The 22,731-nt window shown below is 40.8% G+C and overlaps 2 protein-coding genes and 1 long non-coding RNA gene across 7 annotated transcripts in view; 1 reads left to right on the top strand and 2 right to left on the bottom strand.

Annotated features, from left to right (window-relative positions):
* The window catches only part of SKI (SKI proto-oncogene), a 100,158-nt gene extending 99,297 nt beyond the window's left edge, over positions 1-861 (bottom strand). For all 4 annotated transcript variants that reach the window (XM_031613379.2, XM_031613381.2, XM_031613382.2 and 1 more), the window contains exons 1-2: positions 790-861; positions 361-434 (exon numbers count right to left, since the gene is read on the bottom strand). The gene's annotated coding sequence lies outside the window, so the exon portion shown is untranslated. The remainder of the gene's footprint in view (positions 1-360; positions 435-789) is intronic.
* Positions 862-9,625: 8,764 nt separating this feature from the next.
* LOC116242572 (uncharacterized) lies at positions 9,626-18,923 on the bottom strand. 2 transcript variants are annotated; one of them, XR_016459435.1, is made up of 5 exons: positions 18,305-18,923; positions 15,113-15,215; positions 12,783-12,922; positions 11,807-11,901; positions 9,626-11,009 (listed from the first exon to the last, which is right to left on the bottom strand). It is a non-coding gene; the product is annotated as an uncharacterized LOC116242572 (long non-coding RNA). The 2 variants fall into 2 exon arrangements; XR_016459436.1 differs by having other exon boundaries at positions 9,627-10,939.
* Positions 18,866-22,719, top strand: FAAP20 (FA core complex associated protein 20). Its single transcript, XM_031613386.2, has 4 exons — positions 18,866-19,045; positions 20,490-20,637; positions 21,240-21,859; positions 22,288-22,719. The coding sequence occupies exons 1-4, from the start codon at positions 18,972-18,974 to the stop codon at positions 22,358-22,360; spliced, it is 915 nt and encodes a 304-aa protein (XP_031469246.1). The 5' UTR covers positions 18,866-18,971; the 3' UTR covers positions 22,361-22,719.
* The last annotated feature ends 12 nt before the right edge of the window (positions 22,720-22,731 follow it).

Genomic DNA, 22,731 nt, shown 5'->3' with positions numbered 1-22,731 from the left:
GGTCAGCATTAGACTCACATTAAAACAGGATTTTCTCTCCTTTTTTTTTCTAATTAATGAAAAAAATAACTATGCAACCTCTTTCAGGCCTGAGCTTACTGAGGCAGCTGGGACTTCTACGGTATTTACCACATGTGAGGTCCCACCATTTTCTAGGTAAACCTTGGAATGTTGCATAGTAGAATTCTCTATGTTATACCTCATACAGACTAATTACAGGCTTAACTTATGTTCTAATAACTTACTTATAACTTATGGTGCAAGGGAAGGCAGTAATATTGCATTCTACCAAGATACAAACACACTCATGAAGGTATTCATCAGGATATAGTTTAGATGATCCATGAACAAGTGACTTACCTTTTATGAAGGTCAGTAAAGTCTCCAGAAGGGGCAACTTCTAGACAGAGATCCTACTCCCTCAGCTGCTAACCCTTAAATGAGAGTGAGGAGGGGTGGATCCAGGGTTCATTGCTTGCACCTGTGTGCCCTGGGTTAGCCACACCTTTTCACCTGGTACTCAATCACTGGTTCAAGCTGTGTCCAGGCAATCCCCATCCATAAGGTTACTGTGAGATTTTACTGTGCTCTAAGTAGTGGCAAGATCCAGTCCAGGAGTGGTAAAAATAAAATTGGTAACTATGAGACTGTATATGGGGAGGTGGCTTATAGATAGATGTGTAAGTAGGGGCCACTTTGCTGAGGAAGACAAGTGTTTTGTCTCTCTCTGTAACCCAAGGTTAGAAACGTTTGTACTTTGAACAAAGTAAAGAAAACAGAAGATCTTACCTTTCTCCCTTCTGGCATTCATGACTTGCACCCAGAATGCTGCTCCTCTCCTGGGTTTTGCTTCTCTTCTCTCTGCAGAATAGATTGGTTTAATATCTGTTCTTTTAGTTGATGACAGCTAATTATGTTACGGTTTATTCGCTTAGTTCAGCTAACTAATTATGTTTTATCACATTTATAGCACCTTCTAACACCACTAAGCAGAGACTCCAGTATAAGACTCAGCTTTGTAGCTCAAGTTCAACAACTAAAACAACCAACTTTTTTTTGCTCCAGAAGTCCCTAGTCCTGGCCATGAGAACACTAGCACAATACAGCAGGCTAGTCAGAAAAGCTGTCTGACTATTGAACTTGAGAACTGACTTTAAGTTTGACTAACAGGCATACAATCATCAAACATCTTAGGAAATATAGGAGAGTTAAGGGGTTGTTAAAAGCACATGAAAGAATTCCCCATCTTTTAGAATTTTTTCACTCTACATTGCCTAGTATGCTGCCCAGGGCTGCCCCTTCTACCTACACACTGTACCTACATGCCCCAGTGGGTGCTGCCAAACACTTCATTAAAAAAAGCCATGTTTGCTACTGCCAATAAAAAAATTAATTTACTGGAAAGTCAGACACAGAGAAGGGCACGCAAGCTGGAACTCTTGGGGTTCCCAAAGGAGCTCACAGAGCAGCCCTAGGTCACTCAGGACTGCACAGGCTTTTTATCATTTATATTTACACATAACCTTTCCTTTCTCAGCATACCCAGCAATAAGCAGACCATAGTATACACAACCAACAGAGAAAGAGATAAATACCAAGACAAAACCTTATTCCTATTAAAAAAAAAAGTAAAAATGCACTTAATTCAGTTGTTACTATTCACCCTCGGTAATTCTTCCTGTCACAGTTCTTACTCAGGAGATATCAACAGACAGTCACTATCACTGCTCTGGGGAAAAAAAATCAACACATTTAAGACAAAGTTCAACGTAAGACTTATGCAAAGCGTCTTGTCGAGTCTATCCCCAAACAGTCAGTATCAAAGGAAACGAGCATGCCAACCTTGCACTACAGGAGCTGCTGATTAGCAAAGCCTCAGGTTTGAGCTTCACCGAAACAAAGTAGGTTAACTCCCCTCTCTTGCCCTCCTACATGCACTCGATCATGCAGAGAAGCTGTGGGAATACTGATTTGATCTGCTGCAGCTGCTGTGATGAGTAAAAGGGTAACAGAGCTGGGTTCTACAGCTGCGTGTACCAACTTGCACAATGGTACAATTAATAATGCTTCATTTCCATCTCACCTGAAACCCACATGCAACTTTAAGGCCAAACATTTCCTCCCAATAGCCTATCACATACTTCAAGCATCTGCTTATCTTTTTGTAAGTTCTTCCATCTTTAAGATAATTTCTCATCATCACAGTATCCATAGTTTGCAAATAATGTTTATATGCTAAAGTGCACCTTTCTTAGAAAGACTTTGTGAGACCTTATTATGTGCAAGCAGGGTTATCACAACTGCTTCTGATTGTAGTCTATTTTCTTGTGTTCTTTGGTATGTGTTTTCCAACAGTTTAAAATCCAAAACTACAGTGGGGAATGAGCCCCCATAGTCTGCTTGAAATTTATGATATCTAACGTCTGTTGAAAAGTGATCCTCTATCTGCTGATCTGACACATGAACCTGCAATTTATTTTCAAGGCCCGGGTCTCCTATAAATAACACGTACAGCACTAGGCACTCTATGGGCATAAATGCTTGCATCATCACTTCAATAATTCAGAACATACTGTCCTAAAATCTGGAATTTCTACACCTCTCTCCCAAATTCTCAAGTGTTGACCTCATATTTGTTTTATTTATGGACTTTCTGAATGAACCTGTGATTAAAGCATATGCACACCTCATTAGCATAATGTGATTTTTCTTACAAGCATGTAATAAAAAAGAAACGTTCATACTGTCATTTTACAGATGTGGAACTGAGGAACAGAGATAATGTACAATTGGCTTAAGGCCATCCCGCAGATTTTTAATCAGAACCTAAATCTTTTATCAAATTCAAATCAAGTGATTTAACTTAATGACTACTTTTTTCTAACAAACCTCCATTGATATTCCTAGAACTATTCACAAATTAAATTTATGTGAGAAGAGAATCCAACACAAGTGTCTGTGATTTAACATTGCCCCATTCTCTTTTTCAGGAAGACACAATTTAGGTTCTAGACAGACTAGTTGTTACATAAAGCATTTTCATTTCAAATTTCTTCATTTTTTTAGTTGGCTATCTCAGAAAAGAGAAGTATAAAGGGCTGTGAAAGGAGATGTTAAAGCAGCAAGCAGTTCTCAGTATTACAGCAGGACATTTCAGCGACCTACCCCTTTCTAGCTGCACAGAGCAGAAAGCCAGTTGTGGTGTTTGAGCATGACTTGCAAGATAACTGTTCAAATGAGCTTGCACTGTAGACTTTTAGTGAGTTTCACTTCTATTTCCAACAGTCTTACACTTTCAATTTTCCCTACATCTACATGCATACTACCAAAAAGAATTCGGTTGGATCTGTGTGTGTTGTGTGGCATTTGACAAAAGAAATGGTCTTTGAAATAAGCGGGGTTTATTTTAAGAGAGCAATGAACTCATGTTCATAGGGCTGTAGGTACAATATTTGCATTAAAAAACAAACAATGACTGAGGGGTAGCAGGAAAGGCTGGCCTTGCTTGATTTCCCTTTTTCATATCCACCCTTTCAAAAACTTTCTGCTGGATTTCTTTCCCGCATGTGGCAGGCCTGAGAATGGCCCTCTCTTCTTCCTATTACCCATGGTGTAATCCAAAGCCCATGCTGAAGCAATGATCATGCCTGTGCCGTGCACACTGCAGCATTACCACTAGGACCTAAAATCCATCAGCTAACATGCCAGCTGGCATCCTTCCCTCCCCTCTGCTTTCTTTCCCTGAGCAGGAGAAACCATTCATTGCCTTCTGGGGCTAGCACTGGACCCACACTGTTCTTAGTAATGAATGCAACCTGTTCTAACGAATGTGAAGCTTATTTGTGAGTGCAGAGCTGCACTCAATTGCCTGACATTTCACATTTCTCACCATAAATCTGGGTAACACTTTATTTTAATTACTGGGACATTTTCTAACTTTTATTGTTTCTGGCAAACACAGGCAAAATGAGCTCATTCATTATATAAGGTATGCAAGCTATTTCTTCAGGGGAAATTGTGTTCTATATCATTCTGGCCATCCAAAAAGACGCCGCTCACCTCACTTCTAGATGACAGTAACTACCACAAAGGTTGGGAATAATTAACTGATCTGACAGAGACTTTGTAAGATGATAAATCCATCCATCCATCCATCCATCCATCCATCCATCCATCCATCCATCCATCCATCCATCCATCTTTCTGCATTTCTAACACACTCATTAACTGGAGTAACTAAGAGGAAATACATCTCATGCCTTACTTAACATGTCCAATCCAGAGTGGGTGTAGAGACCCTTAGATGCCACAGAGGAAGTTCCAAATAGCAAATCTCAGACTCCGATTTGACTTTTCCAAGGCAGTTTTGATCTAAATGTGTTACAAAGACCAGTCCAAGGAACAGCATGCTGATAAAGCCAACAAACACTGCAGTCCTCTGGAAGATGCTGCAAATTAACAACTGTGCAACTATGCACCAGAGACTGCTGTCTTGGCCCTGGAGAGAACAAAAGGATTTTACAAATATATTGAAGCTTCAATGTAACAATCCCTTTCTTTCTCCACTGCAAAGTCCTATAGCTTCACTAAGATGAGCAGCACTATAGACTGGAGAGATGGAACTCCTCTAGCTCTCCCAGGTCAGATCAGTAGGGCTACAAAAGATGACACTCAGCATCTCTGGGCCTATTTGCCCCACAGCAATCAGTGCTGAATGTCAGATGGAGTCCCAGCAAAGATTAGGTTTAGTCCATCACTATATAATAATGATTTAGGGGCAAGATGCAGTAGGTTCTGAACACCCTGCAGGCAATACAACTTCTGGTTTGTAAAAGCAGGCCATAACTTTTCAATTAGTGAATTCAGACTGGACTGGAGAAATGCTAACTCAGGCGACTTCTTCTGACAATTGTTTGAGTGTTGGAAATTGACTCCTGCCCTTGGACTTTCCCCTTGTCTGTACATTACAATCCTTTCTCAGTCTGTACCTTCCTTGTTCGTAATGCTGAGCCTGAGATGATGGAATTGGCCATTTGCCCAGGTGGAGAAGAAAAAAAAATCATCTGCTGTAATGGAACGGCTTTCTGACTTTTCTGAATGCAGTAAGTGAAAATCCCATGCAGATACAGCATAGCATGCTTAATGACTCACGCTCCATATTTTCACCAGGGAAAAATTTAAGGCCTGCACTCAAAGTTAAAAGATGGAATTTTTTATAAAACTTCCATTGTGATATGTTACCATCTGTTCTGAAATTAACAACAACAACAACAAATCCAAGTAAATTGGCCCACTTTTTACTTTCTTTTTCTTGTTTCAAGAGCTTTCTGTTTCATAGATAAGAATCTCAGTGGGAGGGATACAAGTGTATAAAATTCAGTACCAAAAAGCCTAATTGCTCACTGGCTTTAGGCAAATTTAAATCCTGTGAAGTAAACTATTTTATATGTTGTGGCCATTTTCTCACACGGTGATGGGCAATGTTTTCTATCAGTCAGGGAGTGAGTAAATTTTGTACTCGTAAGCATGTGTGCACACATGTGCTCCACCCCACAAAGTGCACGGCCTCCAAGGTCTTTTGATGAGACAGTTCTTCAAAAAAAGGGTTCTGTCTTTCTTGGGAGTTGAACCACAATTTGCATGAGTTGTGTGTAACAACACAAAGTTCCAAGTTTTCATTGGAGAAAAAAAAAGAGAGAAATAGCAGTCAGCAATTTTCACCCCTTTTGTTTCTCCTTTATTCTTTCTAATGGCTCATAAAAATATGTAACTTTTTTCTGCCTGTCTTTAAGCAAGAACCTTTATTTCCTTCTTTTCAGAGGACTGAATTCTTGGAACTCATACCATTTTCATTTGGCTATTTTTACCCGCCCTGCTTCTTCCTGTATCCATGGAGTTTCATCAAAACATTGAATTCCAGTCTCTAATGACATAACCTTCCCCTTTCCTTCCTGTTCTCATGTCACCTCTCATTTTCTCACCAGCTCCATAGGCTTCTCTGATTTTTTAGACATTTTCTGCTCTGCACTTCTTATTTTCATTACGTACTTTGCAACAGTCGGGAGTGCTAACAAGCCATGAACTTCTGCATAAACAAGAAAACCAACTGCCTCAGCTAAAGAGAACAGCTTCTCTTCCTCCGTGCTCTGGGGTAAAAATCTGACTTCAAAGAGATGATTCTGCCTTACATCAGCATCAACCAGGAATAATTCATCTATAATCACTGTGTGAGAGCCTGTTCTGCTGTGTTTTGCTATAAATCAGCAATAGCAAAATAAAAGAATGACTGTAATTTGAAGTTGAGACAAAGGAACTATGAAGTACACCTAACAACTTCCTTGACTGTATTTAACAGTTAAATGGGACATACAGCATGTGCTATTCTATTCAGTTCATGACTGCAGCTTCTTAACAGATTAATGCTAGCAAAATATGTGTCATGGTCTGGCCTACAAGATCTCTCCACGTGCATACTGCACTTTGCTACAGCTGTGTATTTCCACAAGACAGAGTTCTTTGGGTGTGTGATTTTAAAGGCAAAAGTAGGAGCAGCAGTCTGGTATAAATATTCCTTGTCTTAGGAAAAAAAAAAAAACTGATCTGCAAGTGGAATTCATTTACTGATTTGCAGAACAATGAAGTCAAGCAACAAACGATATTAAAAAATATACTCACAAGTGTTTTTGCAGGAGACAGAGGTGTTTATGAACCAAAAAAAGAGGTGTAGAAGTTACAATTGCTCTAGGGCAAATTTTAACTGCTTTCCCTTCCTTATTAAATTTCTCATTCATAAAAATATCGTTAGCTGACTTAGCAGTCATTGCACCACATGGGATTTTAGGTGCTTCTAACCATCTGTACTTTTTTTTTTTTTAACATTTGTCCAATTAATTTGTCTAATTTTATCTCTTTGTCTAAATAATTAGAGTTATCTGGAACATCAAGACAAACCTTGATCTCAGCAGGAGTATGGATAGCATGTTTGCTCAGAAGCAAAGAATATCAGCTCGAGGCTACCGCAGAGTCCAGTGCCATTCTCAACTGGCAATGCTAACAAAACTCCTGTCTTGATCCTGGCACTTTTCCCTAAGCTGGATCCTGAGGTTTCCAGTCAGATCTGCTCTCTGAACACAACATATTCTGAATCAAAGTAACAGCACTAGATTAATCAATTTGAGCTCTATGCTGACAATCTGCCAGGAATCTAAAGCCTTTATAGAAAACTGCACTCTGTAAGGTGTCAAGTATCCCAGATTTCCATCAAATGCAATGGCTGAGCACCCTGTAGGATTAGAATGTTAAATAGTTATATCCACCCATAACTTCCATATGGAAATGCAGTACAGGAAGGCTACATGACTAAGTCAGCTATTTCTGCATCCTACAGTCTTATCTCTTGGTGCCCAGCTAAGTCCTTTATCAACACAAAAAAGCAATTGGACAGCTTTACACAGAAGTTATGATCCTGCAAAATCCAGAATATTATTTGGATGATAAGCTGAGAAATCAGTCTTTGAGAAATCTTTCCTGTGTTTAAGCTTGAAATGAAAACCTCAGAAAGATACAAAAATGGCAAGTTGGGTCTCCTTACACAAAAATCACAGTCCAGCTGGATCAATGCAGATTACAGAGCCCACAGAAGCTGTAATGGGAGCACATCTAGGTTAGACAAAGCATGCAGACAGAGGTATGTGATATAGATTTATAGCACCTTTCATTTTGGGTTCATACCTGAAATTGCTCAATGGCCAACAATGTCAGTAATAATGTTTCTTTGAAACATTCAGTCCTGCAATTTATCCATCTGTAATCTTTGTCATATTCCCCTTTCCTACTTACTGTAGTCACAACACTGACACTTTTATTAGCCGTAAACAATTAAAAGGTGGGTGGCATGGGCTGAAGGAACTTAAGAATTGAATCCGTAATTCTTCCCCAGGTTTGCAAGGCCATTTTCACCAAGTGGGATGTAACTATGGAAGGCAGGTAGCATATCTCCACTTTGAAAGATTGGGGTTATTTACCAGCTCAGCAAGGAAGCATCAGGGAGAAAATCATGTATAACCTCAATCTAAGAATTTCAGCAGTCCTCCAACAGGGTTTCAAAGCATTTACAAAGGTTACAGTGTACTGACAGAAAAAAAATAAAATAAAAAATAAAAATAAAAAAAATGTGAGTCAAAAGGACAAAACAATGTAATTCTCTGAGAAAAATGAGGAAGGTCTGGATAGAAGCACAGTCTTCCTGTACTTTTAACCAGTTGTGAGTGCACTGTCTCATCAGCCCACGCACGAGATGGAAACTCATCAGTATCAAGGATCATTATGCAAGAAAGAAGATACAGGAATGGTAAGACACATTCATCCAGCAACTCATGTAAGCCGCAATTCAGAGCAGGAAGTTTCACAAACTTTCAATTCCCACACCAGGTTAAATCAATCTAAATCAAATACACTTAAAAGATAAAGCCATGAATGGAAAATAAGTCTCTTTGTGCCACCCACTACCAGTAGGTTTATTGTTTTTTGTTTTTTGTTTTTTTTTCTCGAAAACTATTTCCCATTTGAATGTTACGTGAATTTAGAAATCCAGACATTGGATTATTTTCTGTGGGGAGAAGTGAGTAATTTGTACAAGTAGCTACACTAAGATGTGAGGTGGCAGGGAAGGAAGGAGAGAGAGAGCTAGTCCTGGGTTAAAGTTCATTTATGGGGTAGGATAACACTCAAAAATCCCACAGGAACAAGCAGTTTTACATGTCTTAAATCAGGCCTTATTTTCAATTTTCTTCCTCTCAAAAACTCACTCCTCTGTTCCATAATAATCTTGGGAAGAGGCCTACTGTCATTGGATGTTTTTGCTGATTTTTTTCAGCACAGCAGTTGCTGGAATGTGTCCCATACAGTGCCCACTATCCTGTTTCTGACACCGGCCATGACGAGCTGCCTCACGCAGAAGCTCAAGACACTTCAGAAGGCACCAGTCCAAATACAAGTTCTTCCTTCACCACCAAGAGTTCTCTTGTTGCTTCTCAGTGTTTCTCTGACAAATCTGGGTACTCTTGCTAGCCAGAAACATCTCATCCTTTTCTGAATCCTTCCAAGCTCTCTGCTGTATATCCTACAGCACACACTTTTTTGTATATTTATAGATAAATATGATTCTTTTGTCTTTTTGAGAGAAATACATATATGAAGCATAAATATATATATTTCTCTCAAAAAAGAGAGAAGAATCATATATTTATAGTATATTTGATAAGCTCAAGCCTGTGATTCCACATAGGAAGGAACTGGTGCAAGAACCGTCCATTTCCTCACTCCCTTTTTCTGTGCATTTATTACCAATGAAGGATAGGATGTCAGACATGACAGCCCTAGAGGAAAACTTTTGCCCACACAGCAGGTCTGGTTCTGTCAGCACGAGGAAGACTTCACTTCCACAGTGTTTTAACAGTGTGTTTCAGTGCTTCAAGAAACTTCCAAGAGCCACCAAGAAAAGCAAAGGAATAAGCAGTATTAAAACTCAGTTGTCTTAAGTTCTCTATGAGAGCTCTTTCTGAGAACTACCAAGGAAAACAATTAGGACCAATTGCATTCATTATTGAGGCAGAACACATCTGAGACCATGTAAGTGTTTATTTATGGGTCACTTAAAAATAACCCTATAGGAAGCAACCATTACATTGCTACTAGCACACACTCGATTCAAAATAGCAATTAAAGTTTCTCATTTCATTTGCTAGGCACTGAGCACAACAGTCCTCACCAAAAGTGAGCTTACAAAAGCTTAGACAAGAAAAGGATTACTTGACATACATATCAAAATGTCAACAAAATATGTTGTGCACTCCATTCCTGAGAGTGATTTCATTACTATTTTTCCAATAGCAGCAATTCCACAAGTGCATACAAATCAGAAAAAAAAGAAATCAAATGGAAGCAATTGTGAAACTGCTCCATCTACTTTTTATCATCCACATGGAAAAACACAAAAGGAGTGCTAAGTGCACACTTGAAAAAAAAATACAGACCAAGTCCTAAACTTATTTTCTTTCATAATCTTGTGTGTGCAAGTTCTATGGAAGCACTGTCTCTTTAAAGTTGGAATGTAACTTTTATTTTTTAGCACAAGAAATAGTGCAGTCTCCCATGCTCTTAATGGAAAGCTTTCTTGGGAAAACATTCATTTCCAGAGCACTGCTTTTACACTTTCTGATCACATGGCTCTAAGAATGTTTTAATGATATTTTTACTCCATGAATGTTTGCAAGAATTTAATCCAGTCTATTTCTTGCAGTATCTCCTCTAAAGGATCATTATAGCCATACACTCCTGACATTTTATAATGGAAATAATTTCTCTTTTCTATATTTTCATCTCCGTTGCAACATTCAAAACAAGACTAATTGTCCATTTTTTGCCCTAAGAATTTTCTGAAATTGCTACTGCACAATAAAACAATTTACAGTATAAGTTACCAGAATAGCTTTAACGTGTCCACTGCACTTGGTCCTTATTTAGAATGATCTGACTGTAAATTTCTGCCAATTATTGAATTTAATTGCAGTGATATCTTGTCAAATAATTTACCTTTATTGTGTAAGGTGATGCTGATGAGTTTGAGAAGTGTGAGAGTGGCATAGAGATGCAATGACTCACATGAAGTCAGCCACAAGGACAGCTTCAGGGTCAGTGACAAAAGCAGGTTTCCTGAATCAAAGACCAAAGTCTTCTTTCCCCACATCAGATTAAAATACAACACTGCAGACTAATTAGAAACATCTGGCTTTAAATCAGTATTTGTTTTTATTGACACTTAAACTAAAGACACATCCTAAGACAGTCAAAGAGGATTCTGGTAGACATATCATCTGTTGTCCTTCCAAAAGTCCTTTGCTTAATACTGAGTGAGGGAAGTGGTAAAGCTTCTTCTTAGCTGTTTATAAAGGAAATCAGAAGATCCTTTGATAAGATGGTATCTTCTTTCCTTCCGCTCACTGTATTCACTGTGCAATAGGGAAATTTTAGCTTTTGTTCCCTGTCCTATACAGTAGTCAAAGGCTGTAAGTGGGACCTCTCTAGGGCACAAGATGAGGCTATTACTCCTCAATTCTGTTGTTCTTTGTAACATTAGAGATACTTCTACAGCACATCCAAAATGTATCTTATGAAAATTGTTACCAGAAGGTTTCAATTTCAATCTCAATCTCTCTCCCCCAGTAAATAAGTTACAGAAAGAAGACAACTGACAGCACTTGACAACATTGAGTGTGGTGCCAGAATGCAAACCAATGAAGACGCTGCTTCTTGAATGTGACAAAATGCTTATTTTAAGCATACTGAGACACTAAAATGCTGATTAACAGGCAGCTTTTTCTTCCACAAAACTTACAAGCATGTTGGCTTGTCCTAAATAGAGAAGACGCTGAAGGTTATGTCGTCACAAGTGAAAAAACAGCTCCACACTCAAATATTGAAAGCTAGCTTTGAACTAACTGGCATTACCTCCAGTAACACTCTATGTTCCGCTACGTGGAGGACTGACCCTATTTCACTGACAGATTTTTCTGAACTCATTCAGAATAAACACATGTAATGTTTCTCAGACACATCTACATGATCTGCACTGCTACCTAATCCTGGTACAAATGAGTGTACTGATTTTTCAGGAGCTGCTAGTGAGTGATCACTTCAGGCTGAGCTAGAAATTGTGATACTCTACCAAAATCCTTTCACACATATTCACACATTACTACCATGTTCTGCAGAAATTAATATAAAAGGAGCTGAAAATAATACTCACCCACAGAGTCTAAAAATAAGCACCAAAATTTCCCCTCCTCGTTTCTGATTTTTGTTTCCCCTCAGGTGATGACACCGTGCTCCTTTCTGGCTTTCCTGAAACACATCATGTGCTCTGGGTCACAGACTGCTCTAGGAAACTTTGTTTATGCAGAGTTATTGTCTTGGAATGTATTGTGAGATACACATTAAGGTCTTTACATTTAAATATGCATAAATAAGATAGGAACTGTAGGCATAAGTAAGTATGTATGCATTAATTACAGTAAATGTGTTTTCAGCTGCACTGTTATAAAGAAATACACTTCTTCAGAGTATTTTTATTTTTGTTATAACAGATTCTGTTTAGTTTAGACCTGCAGCTCAGCCCATTTCAGACTTCTACAAACAAGCCAATTAAAACAGCAGAAGCTTATTGAATATTGATTACTTCAGACAACTCAATTTAATGCAGACTTGTTTTATGCAAACATAGGTATTTTAAGAGCACTAGCTTCTTAGAATTGGCAAAAAGGTAATAATTCAGCAGGAGCAGAAACTATTTGTAGTTCCTGCAAAGTGGACAAGCTTTCCCACAAGAGGACAAAGGGAGAAGAGTCCAGATGAAACTAATTGATGACGAGTAGTAACAATCCTATGGAGTTTGGGGGCAATTTGGTACTTCTGTAGTACTGATCTGTCCTCAGGCATATGCTTTATGAACAAATAAATCTTCCATAAACATTTAATGAGGCAAGTAGTTTCCATTCCACATACGAATAAAGCAGGGTCAGTAGGTGTGAACACAGATGGAGCTGGTTCTAGAAATGAAATGAAAAGGTGGAGTCCTGGGATTATGCTCAACTCTTCTGTTCTGCAGTACTTAATTTAGACGTTTTGATGAAGGGAGGGAAGTCTGACCAGTTTTTCATTATATACTGTGGACGTGTGCATGCAACCCCTGACACAAAGCTTCCCCAACCTGCTCTAAGACCTACCTCAGTGCACACAGTACAACTCGTGCCCACAGGACTGAAGCAGGAATCCACAGTGATGATTCCGTGCTCGGAGGGCACATTGCACCCCATAGGAAGGATGTCATGCTGCCAGATGTGTGCTCCATTACATTCTTCTACTCCTGAAGGAAAAACACTTTAAATTCAGTATATATAATATTCTTGTTAATGTGAGACAGGAGACTGGCAACATGCCATTACCAGAGCCAGGAGATGGAAAAAACAGCAAACTAGTAGAGTCTCCCAATCTGAAGCAGACAGATCTATTGTAAGCTGTCTCCATCCTCAGGGCTGGATGGCCCAGGATGATTTATGAGCACAATATTTACAACTAACACACATGAAATACATTATGGGTAGAAATAAATCTAACATGCAGAGAGAACAGTTAAGATAAAAGAATGCATATGGTAAACTAGGTGAATGTTTGTCATTAGAAGTATGGTACTAAAGCCAGAGCACGCCTTTGGGGCAAAGGATACTGCATGTTTGCACTAATGTTTATCAATACTCTGGAAGACAAGATGTTAGGGGAAGACTTTTCCTATTATTAGTTTTTAATTTTTTTTCTAGTGAATTCAAAGCTGCTGATGAAAGACATGGTGCCAAAACATCTGGAAGTAAAACGCTGTTATAAAGGAAGGTTAGTCTTGTGCCTGCTTCATGAACAGGTACAAGTACAGTCCAAAACCAGCCTAATTTTAAACTCACTCATGAAGGGAGAAGCAGTGTGAAGCTCCAGTTGCACAGCAATACTGCTTGGAGGTGATATGATTATGTCATTTCTTTTGTTGTTTTGTTTGTTGGTGTTTTTTTTTGTGTGTGTGTGTAGGGGGGGGGGGGGGGTTGTTGTCATTTGGTGGTTTTTTATTTAAAGTAGTCTGAATGGTTTTGATTTACAGATGCTGGGAGGTGCAAACATCTACTTTAATATCTTTGACAAGGTGCCACAATTCTGTTACAACAAGATACAATCTGAGCAGAATGACCTTTCATATTGACAATGTCACAAGATTGTTTTATGCTCAATGAACTGAAACTATGTAAATAAACCAAGCTCAGGTTAGCCTGAGTCTGATATGACATCTGGAAAAGAGAAACCATAGCTCTACTGTATTTTACCATCAGGTCTTCCAAATTAATCCCAGTTTGCACTTCTATCAAGTCAAGCACTAATGAAGGACAGAAGAATAAGTATCAAAAAGGAAGGAATTTAGCAAGGGACATCCTGAGTATTTGCAAGGATTTTCTGTAATGCAGCATAGCCACTGCACCACTGGATCACAATCACAATACTCTCAGTGAGAAGATACATAGTTGCCTTAATGGCTTTGACTATATATTCAGATTTAATAGGCTTTCTAAACACTAGTTAGTCCTTAATAATAAAAAAAAACTAAACTAAACAAACCTATTTTCCATGTTTGTTTTTACCAATAAATGCTTTTCTGTTCAATTATGTTCTATTTAAAGTTGATTTTATACACTGCTCTAGTACCAACGTGCCACATTAACTGGTACTGGCATTTTTGCCCCACTGTTTTGTGGTTTCATGCCCATAAAAAAGACATGAGATCTTCTGTAATTACTGCAGCTATTACTTACGGATATATATATTTTTTCTTTTGGCGGAGCCCTTAAGTACATTGATTTCAAAGGATGCACAGAAAACAGGACAAATTCAAATGGCTATAGGCCACAATATTATGAGACACACATTAAAAGAAAGAAAGAAAGAAAGAAAGAAGACAGAAACGTGAAAACCTCAAGCCATTTTTGATCCTAAATTCAGAGCCAAAATCCTTTAAAATGTGGGCAGATTATACAACTCCCTCAGCAGAATCCTAGGCTGGGCCACAGAACCCAGGGCTCCATGCCATCAAACCTAATCTTTGTTTGAGATCTGAAACATTCTCTCCAACAGTTTTCAGTCACATTGCAAAATTGTAGAGGAAGATGAAAGGCAGATTCTCCCCGCCTCTCTCACACTAACCCCAGGGCCTAGAAACATCAGGACTTGATTTAACCAAACACACAGTGGGCCAGAAAAATGATGAGTGGTACCAGGACGTGACTGAGACACAGAAGACTTTATCTGATCCACAGTTTTCCATTGGATCTACTCAGAACCTTGAGCAAACTGTGCCCAAATTATGATCTTAGCACAAATTAAAGTGGTGTGTTCAGAGAACCACTTATTTTTACTTAACTGCAGTAGTTTCAGTATTGCTGTTACTTGTAACTTGAGGTAATTGTGCAGGCTTCTTGACAATTTGGTTTAGGTTGTCTAAATGAAGCTAAATGACTCTTACCATCTCCAGTTGCTGACGACAATGATGACTGTGTGCACCTTTTTCTCTGTGTTTTCTTTAGTCCATTGGCCAGGAACAAAGCAATCCTCCTCCAGCACACCTCCTTCAAGTAGGGCACAGGGAGAAAAGCAAACAAACAAACAGGAAAAGAAAACATCACTTGCAGCACCTTTTCATGTAATAGTAACAGCCTTTTGGTGCCATCATCAGCTATGGCATTTCATTCACACAGAACACTTGTGGGCACATCACATATGTTTTTCCACTCAACGTATTTTTAAATGTTTCCCAGGCAACTGTTTCAATACAATATGCCTCCTTGGCAACCTGGTACCCACAAATGCCATGCCACTCTCCCCAGCCCTCTTTTTTTAGGTCTTCCTATCTTGGCACATAAATCCACATGGCTGGATTTTCTACATACAGCTACACAGGTCCTGAACCCGCTCCTACACTTTGAATGGGAAGGATGGATGGAAAAGATGAGCTGCTCACTCATCTGTGCACATTAACAAATTCAAGTTCCGGTGCGGTACCGGAGGAAGCAGGTTCCAAAGCCAGTGACTTTTCATTAAAGGCTACGTCACCTAGCACTAAAATTAGGGAGAGCTTACATAACTGTCTCCATTCAGCTGATTTTCTCAAGAAATGGCAATGGGCTCGCACTTCTCAGAATGAAACTGCACGTCATCATTATTCTCCTGCCGTGCTAAAGGAAATCTTTCACAGCTTTCTTAATTTTGTGGCTTGAATTGTAATAGGTCCCATCAATGAAAGTAGTCAGAATTTCCCATCTCTCTGCAGACAGTTATCAGTACTGTGTGAGCCCATACAGCTGAGTTTCTCTTCCCAGTGCTGCATTTGCTGCTGCTGGGCTGCAGAGGACAGAATGCTGGAAGTCCCATTGCTGCAGGAGCTCTCGCTGATGTTTTACTACACGTACTTCAGCTCCCTGTGCTATCTTTAGGGACATTTTCTTTGCAGCATTTAGCAGAAAGGACATGCTAATTCTAGAGTGAAGTCACAGCGCGTTTGACAAGAACAAAATTTATCAACATCTACTCCTTAACCAAGTGTGAATTAGATCAAGTAATCACAACACAATAACATTTCGATTTTCTAGCAAAGCACTATTTATTTTTAACATTCTCCTCTGATCCTGGAGCTATTGCCATAGAACCAAAGATATCTAAAAGGACCAAAACTATCTGACAGCATCAGTTGCCATAAAAAATAAATAAAAGTTTTAACAACAACTGTGTGGGCTTTAGCCTCAAAGTGGTACATTAACAAAATAGTAGCTCATGCATACAGTTCTATCAGGCTCTGAGAGAAACCTTGAAGAGACCACGGTGCCACTTCTTCATCGAATACTCCATAACAATAGCTGAAAATTACAATTTTTCCAGGCTATCAAACGCCTGACACTCCAAATTCTACACCGGCAGCAAAAATCTCCTCCCAGTCTGTGAGCTGTTGTATCTGTAATAGAGACCCTGCATTACCAGGCTTTCTAATTCTTCCCAAATGCAGAAGCTCTCATTCAATGTTGCAGCTGTTGGGTAGGAAATCAGAAATAGCAGAAGGCGGATTAGTTGATAATGTACCAGTTCTTCCCCAGCAAATGCTGCCACCTGCGTTTTACACTCTCCTCTTTCCCTCAGCCCAGGAAAAGATCACTTCGTTTGTTTGGCAGGCTTAAATGATTGTGGAATTGCAAAAGGATTAGAATTTGTTATAATAGCCCCTTCTTCCTGAGAGCAAAAGTTAAAACTGAGGCCCAATTTACAGCAAGAATCAGGAAACATGTAAGTAAAGATTAAGCATGTGCAGCTTGATGAGCCTCTACAGGGAGTAGATAACTGCACATGCTGGCACTCCATTTACAAGGAAATCCCTAAAGATAATCTGTAGAAGCATTCTAGCTTCCAAAAGCTCAAATCCTTCGACCATTGGCTCAAATCCAGTTAAGGCTGCTGCTGATGAAGACTTGTCTTTGCATTTCCATGAGAACTTTTGTGTAAGATCACAAAACACTGCAGTTATTGAATTAAGCAAGACTCAAAGTCAAGAGAGACATAATGGGATTTCCATGCCAGTTGAGGAAACTATAGCAATGGTCTCATCCAGCATGGCAGAACCAGGAGCTATTCCACTCTTCACCTTTATGCTATGGCAAGTCCACTTTTAATTCTGGAAAGATGCAAATTAAAAATCATCAGCTACACTAGTAATTTCCACTATTCCTTTCATTATATTCTTTCACTTGTTATCCTTGCTGCACAATGATTAATTTTTAAGCTCACCCATAACAAAGCTGTTGCAAATGTTACAATGCACCAGTCACAGTACTGCACAGCAACACCCGCAGCACGAAAAACAGCCAACACTTCTGATGGCCATATCCAACAGCACCAACCTGCGAGTGCAATGCATGCTTTAGGAGGAGAGGATTGCCCAGCTAGGATGCAAGGGGTCAGAAGATGGGTAAAGCACTGACAGACATCACAGGAACAAAGGAAGGACTGCTGTGTGAGCAGTCATTCCTGTAGATGCACCCAGGAATACGCACAGGCGCCCGCAGACGTGAGCTCAGCCAAAAATCTCTCACTGCCCCTCACATTTTCTTCAAACAAGATTTCTATGCTGTTTGCTGCCGCCAAGCGGTGGTTATTAGCAGTGTAACATCATTCACAGCCTTAATGAAGGCCAGCCAATAAAATCAGAGCTCACTTCCCTTGTCATGGCATTTTCAGCCACGCACACGGCTGAGCCCCTTTCCGCCTACACTTTATTTCTGTGCAGTTCCTCCTGCTGTTCTTTGCTGTCTGCTGCCATCACTGCGGTCCTTCCTGCAGCCAAAAAGCTCCACATTCACCACTCCTCACAGAACCACAGAATGGCCAGGGTTGGAAAGACCTCAAGGATGATGAAGCTCCAACCCCCTGCCACACGCAGGACCACCAACCTCCACATTTCATAGCAGCCCAGGCTGCCCAGGGCCCCATCCAACCTGACCTTGAACACCTCCAGGGATGGACGGGGCATCCACAGCCTCTCTGGGCAGCTGTTCCAGCACTTCACCACTCTCACAGCAAACAACTTCCTCCTGACATCCAACTGAAATCTCTCCTCCCTCAACTTAAAACCATTTATATCAACTTAAAACCATTTCTTAAAGCCACTCCTCACCTGGTTCTGCCTGGGATGCTGATAGTGCCTGCCCTGCCAGGGGGAAGGGAAGACCTACACGAGGAGCCTCATCTCCTCTCTGAGGGAAGCAGCTTCTAAATGGCAGCAGAAGCAAAAACCACCACAGTTACTTCTGGGGTGCTGCAGCTGATGAGAAAAGCACTTCAAACCGTCCTGTCAGAATGACTGATCAGCATCGCTTCTTCTGGAGAAGGAATCAGACCTGAGATGTGTTCTTAACTTACTTTAACATTTGACTTTGCAGCTGCTGGCTGCAGCCACGCACTGCAGCGCGCAGCTGCGGGCACCAGGACCCACGGAGCGCTTTGCTGTGAGCCGCTCCCTCACAGCTGCGCAGAGCGGGAGGCGGCCGCTCCAACCCCCGCGTTGACCAAAACGCTACAAAAAACACAAATTATTACTAAGGAGACAGCTTTCCAATCCGAGCTATTAACTACGGGCCGAGCCCAGCCCATCACGCGGCGGAGCGACGCCTCCCCGTTCAGCCCGCCTCCCTCAGCGTTCAGCCAGCGCAGCTCCGAGGGCGGAGCGCCCCGTCAGGAGGAGCGGAGCCGCCCAACGGCCGCGCGGAGGCGGCGCCTTTCCCGCCCAACGGCCGAGCGCGCGCAGCGCCGCCTCCTCAACCGTCCTCGCGCGTGCCGCTGCCATGGCTGAGGAAGGAGCCGCCAAGCTGCGCCTCAAACCCAGGAAGGCGCCGACAGCCTGCGGCCCGGAGCGCCAGTGAGTGCGGGCAGGGCGGGGAAGGGCTCCGCGAAAGGGGCCTGGCGTGGGGGGGCGTTTCCCGCCTTCACGGAGGGCGGGAGCGGCAGCACCGCCTCACGCGGCCGCGGGCAGCGCCTCGGGCGCCGTTGTGTCTCCAGCACGTTGTTTGGTTGTATTTAAAGTCCCTTCATAAAACACGCGAGGTCTTATAAAAACTCGACACGCACCGCACATGCCCTGCGCCTTCTGCCTTTGCCACGGCGGGATGGGACCGGTGAGGAAAGCTGATGTGTGAAAACGAAGCTGGCTTTCTTCAGAGCAGAAAGAGTTCTCTTTTCCAGCCCTCGGGTAAGGGAGGATGGAGGAAAGGAGGTCCGTCCAAAACCTCCTCAGGTGTTCTTGAGAATCGTCCTCATCATTCAGCATCACCTCAGGGCTGCCAGCCCAGAAGACGCTTCAGCCAGAAGTGAGAACAGCAGAGCACAATTCTCAGTGACAATCCTTCCTCTTCCAATTGGCTCGACACAACCCTGCACACATAAAACCCTTATTATGCTTACTTTATGGTTAATCCTTTCTAATGCCTTCCTAGGAAGGATTAGATAGAGTTGTTTAGAAAGCTAATCAGTAATTTCAGATTGCCACATGGGAGCAGCCGAGCACACACAGGAAGCGTTGCCTTCCTCAATGCACACAATGATTCTGTGCTCAGCAGGTGCCACGTTTGGTCTTCCTGAAGAAAACAGCAGCTACACTTCACTGTACCATTCAGAGACGAAGACAAGAATAAGTGCCTATATCTCATTTGTTACAAGTAGAAGTTAGTGCTTTTACTGGATGATTTGGAAAGCAAGGGTAGACTGCAAAATGAGCTTACAGACAAAATAATTTCTCTTTGTTCTAGAAGAAGCTTGCTGTAGGCTAGACAAAGGTTCCCTTGATAAACAAGCGGTATAATAAACAGCTAAACTTTCTTTCCTCCACAGGGAGTCTCACCTCTTTTAAACTGTGAGAAGTCTGCATTGGTGTACTTATTCCTACTGACAAATAGCTTTTAAGTGCCTCTCTGTGGTTTTACATGCCAAAATTGTCAAATATAATACCACCTTCAGCACATAGTGCTGCTTGATCAACAGAAAATAGGTAAGAAGGGAATTCTGTGTAGTGCAAATGGAAGAGGCACACCAGTTTGCAATCATAAAACCCCTACTTGTGCTTAGCCAGGAACAGAGGAGGTGAGCATGCTTAGCCATTGTGTTGGACTGAAATAGGGTAACACACCATCAGCTACCAGACATTTGATTTTAAAACATCTGTTGCTAAAGCAACAGCTAAGAACATAAATATTTTAGGAAATCTCAGCACTATGCTAGATGAATTAAGAGGCAGAATAATAGCTATGTAAAGTATTTTTTTCCCCTTCTTTCCCCACCCTAACTACTGGAATTCCCTTGCTTTTCAGAGCATCGACTGACAGAAGTTCCTGGTTTGAAAGAAATGATTTAAATGAGTATGAAAAAACATGGAGCTTGCTACTGAGGAACATCAGTCAAGATTTGCAATGCACAAGCTGGCAAACAGTGCCTAATTTTCCAGAGTTCTTCAGAAAGGTAAAGGAATTGCACTGTAGCCTGTTTGTCTTCGCTTTGTGCCATGTTTACAATACTGACAGTCTGAACGAGGATATCAGAGACAACACTCTGAAATAACTTTTAAATAGATGATTTGCAGCTCTTTACTCTCTACATATTGCAGGGAACATAAGGACAATTCATGTTTTCCTGCAAAGAGGTTCTTTGTGCAAGCGTAAGTACCAGCACATGCCTAAAGGAAGGGAATTGGAAAAAGCAAACGGTAATAGATTAATTACACAGTACCAGGTTTTACACTATTCTATTACTGAATAGAATCTTAAAATAAAGGACACCGCACTTCTAAAGCAGATTTTTTTTTTCCCCTCCTAAACAACAGCAGGTGAGTATTTTCTGTGGGACATACAAAAAGAATATCCTATTTGTGTTCAATCGGGGAATTATTTAGAAATGTTAAGACACTTCTAGGAAGTTGTTAATTGGTTTGCAAGTACTGGAGATAGATGTAAATAAGATGCTCATTGCTTCCAATGTAGGTTAGCTTTCTCAGTTTTTATAGTACGTCCAGCTTTGTTTTTAGTGTATGGATTTGTTCTGAAGACACTGTGGGTACGTTACAGAGCTCTGAGGAAGAGAGTCTACAAAAACAAGAAGTTTTCAAAATTGGAATGACAGACTTTCACTGGACATCGTTCCCATCCTTTCATAAAGAACAAAATTTTAAACCAGAAGATTTTAGCTCCCCTCAGCTAATAGAAACACAAACGGAGCATCTACATGAAGAATGGTACCAAGAAGATGAACTGAAAAGTTTACCTTCTACATCTGAACAAAGATGCTTTAAAACTAATACAGATCCAAAAAACATGGCTGGGGAAGACAGGGGAGGTTTTTCCAAGGCAGATGTAGATCTCAAGCCATTTAAAGACACTCAGCATAAAACTTCTACATGCTACCTGGCATCGTCACAAAGAACTGTAAAAGCTCCAAGCATTCAACAGCACTGCAGAGAGACTGTGCAGAACAGCGAGGAGAACAGAAAACAAGAGAAAAGAGAACTTCAAGCTCAAATGCATCAAAGCAGTATTTCACTTGGTGAGACCAGAAGCGTGCCTGCAGAAAGGAAACCTCTGGTGAGTATGGCTGGAAACGAGAGCTGCAAGGAGAATTCTGGACAGCAGAGTGAAGGATCTTCAACTCTGGACAGCTGCCCAATGTGTCTGATTCGTTTCAGTGAAACGTAAGTCTCCTGTTTCTTTGTACTGTCTTCCAACTATACAAAAAGCAATAAGTAGGCAAATTTTTTACTTGGCTTTTTAATGGCAGAATTCAGCCCTCCGTTACTCTATAACTACCTCTATTAAAAAATCTTCCTTCCAGCAATTTAGCACTACTCTATAATTTACTGTACAATGTGAGTTATGTTTTTTCTTGAAATTACACTACTTACTAGCATTTAGGCTTTTGCAGTTGCTGAAACCTAATATGGCTCTGAACAGGTCCTCGAACAGTGCAGGATGTCTCTGCCAAATACTTTCCTTCTCTGGAAGGCTGAATGAAACAAAAGAATGGCTTCATCACTGAGATTTTACAGGAATTGAGGAGGGGGGAGGAGTGGCATAAATTGAATTATTTGACTCTGTCTCACTGATTTTTTTTTTTTTGCAGGCTGTCACAATTGGATATCGATGGCCATCTTGCTAGATGCTTATCTGAAAGCACAGATGATATCATGTGGTAATCCAGAATAACGAAGAGCAAAGGGACAAAGTTGAGTATGAACCTTTCTCAAAGGAAAAGGAAAGATGTGTCAAGGAAACATGTCCTTGTCTCAAACTTCCTGAAATATCGTAGATCATGAACTGAAAGGGAAGGTCAAGTGCCACCTGCCTGTTGTTTGGGATCGTTTTAAATCCTCTCACATATAACCAAAATAGCTGAGACAAGCACATACAACTGCCTTCACGGAACGTGAAAAAGAGCTCAACAAACCAGTATCTGAAGTTTTGTTTCAGCAAACCTTTCTTCTGGACCTCAAGAGCCAGCAGTTCAGATGTGAGCCAAGTCCATTGAATAAACAGATAACAGTATTGAAGTACAGGCATAATTCTG

Source organism: Phasianus colchicus, chromosome 22 (assembly GCF_987193195.1).
Source record: "Phasianus colchicus chromosome 22, bPhaCol1.hap1.1, whole genome shotgun sequence".
Lineage (NCBI taxonomy): Eukaryota > Metazoa > Chordata > Aves > Galliformes > Phasianidae > Phasianus > Phasianus colchicus.
The sequence above is the reverse complement of the archived record's forward strand: the minus strand, read 5'-3'. Positions and strand labels throughout refer to the sequence as shown.

Excerpts from the sequence above, each read along its gene's own strand:
- FAAP20 (XM_031613386.2), top strand. The coding sequence starts at position 18,972 with ATGGCTGAGGAAGGAGCCGCCAAGCTGCGCCTCAAACCCAGGAAGGCG. Across the intron at positions 19,046-20,489 it reads GCCTGCGGCCCGGAGCGCCA|AGCATCGACTGACAGAAGTT; the intron begins GTGAGTGCGGGC and ends CTTGCTTTTCAG. Across the intron at positions 20,638-21,239 it reads TTCCAGAGTTCTTCAGAAAG|AGCTCTGAGGAAGAGAGTCT; the intron begins GTAAAGGAATTG and ends GGTACGTTACAG.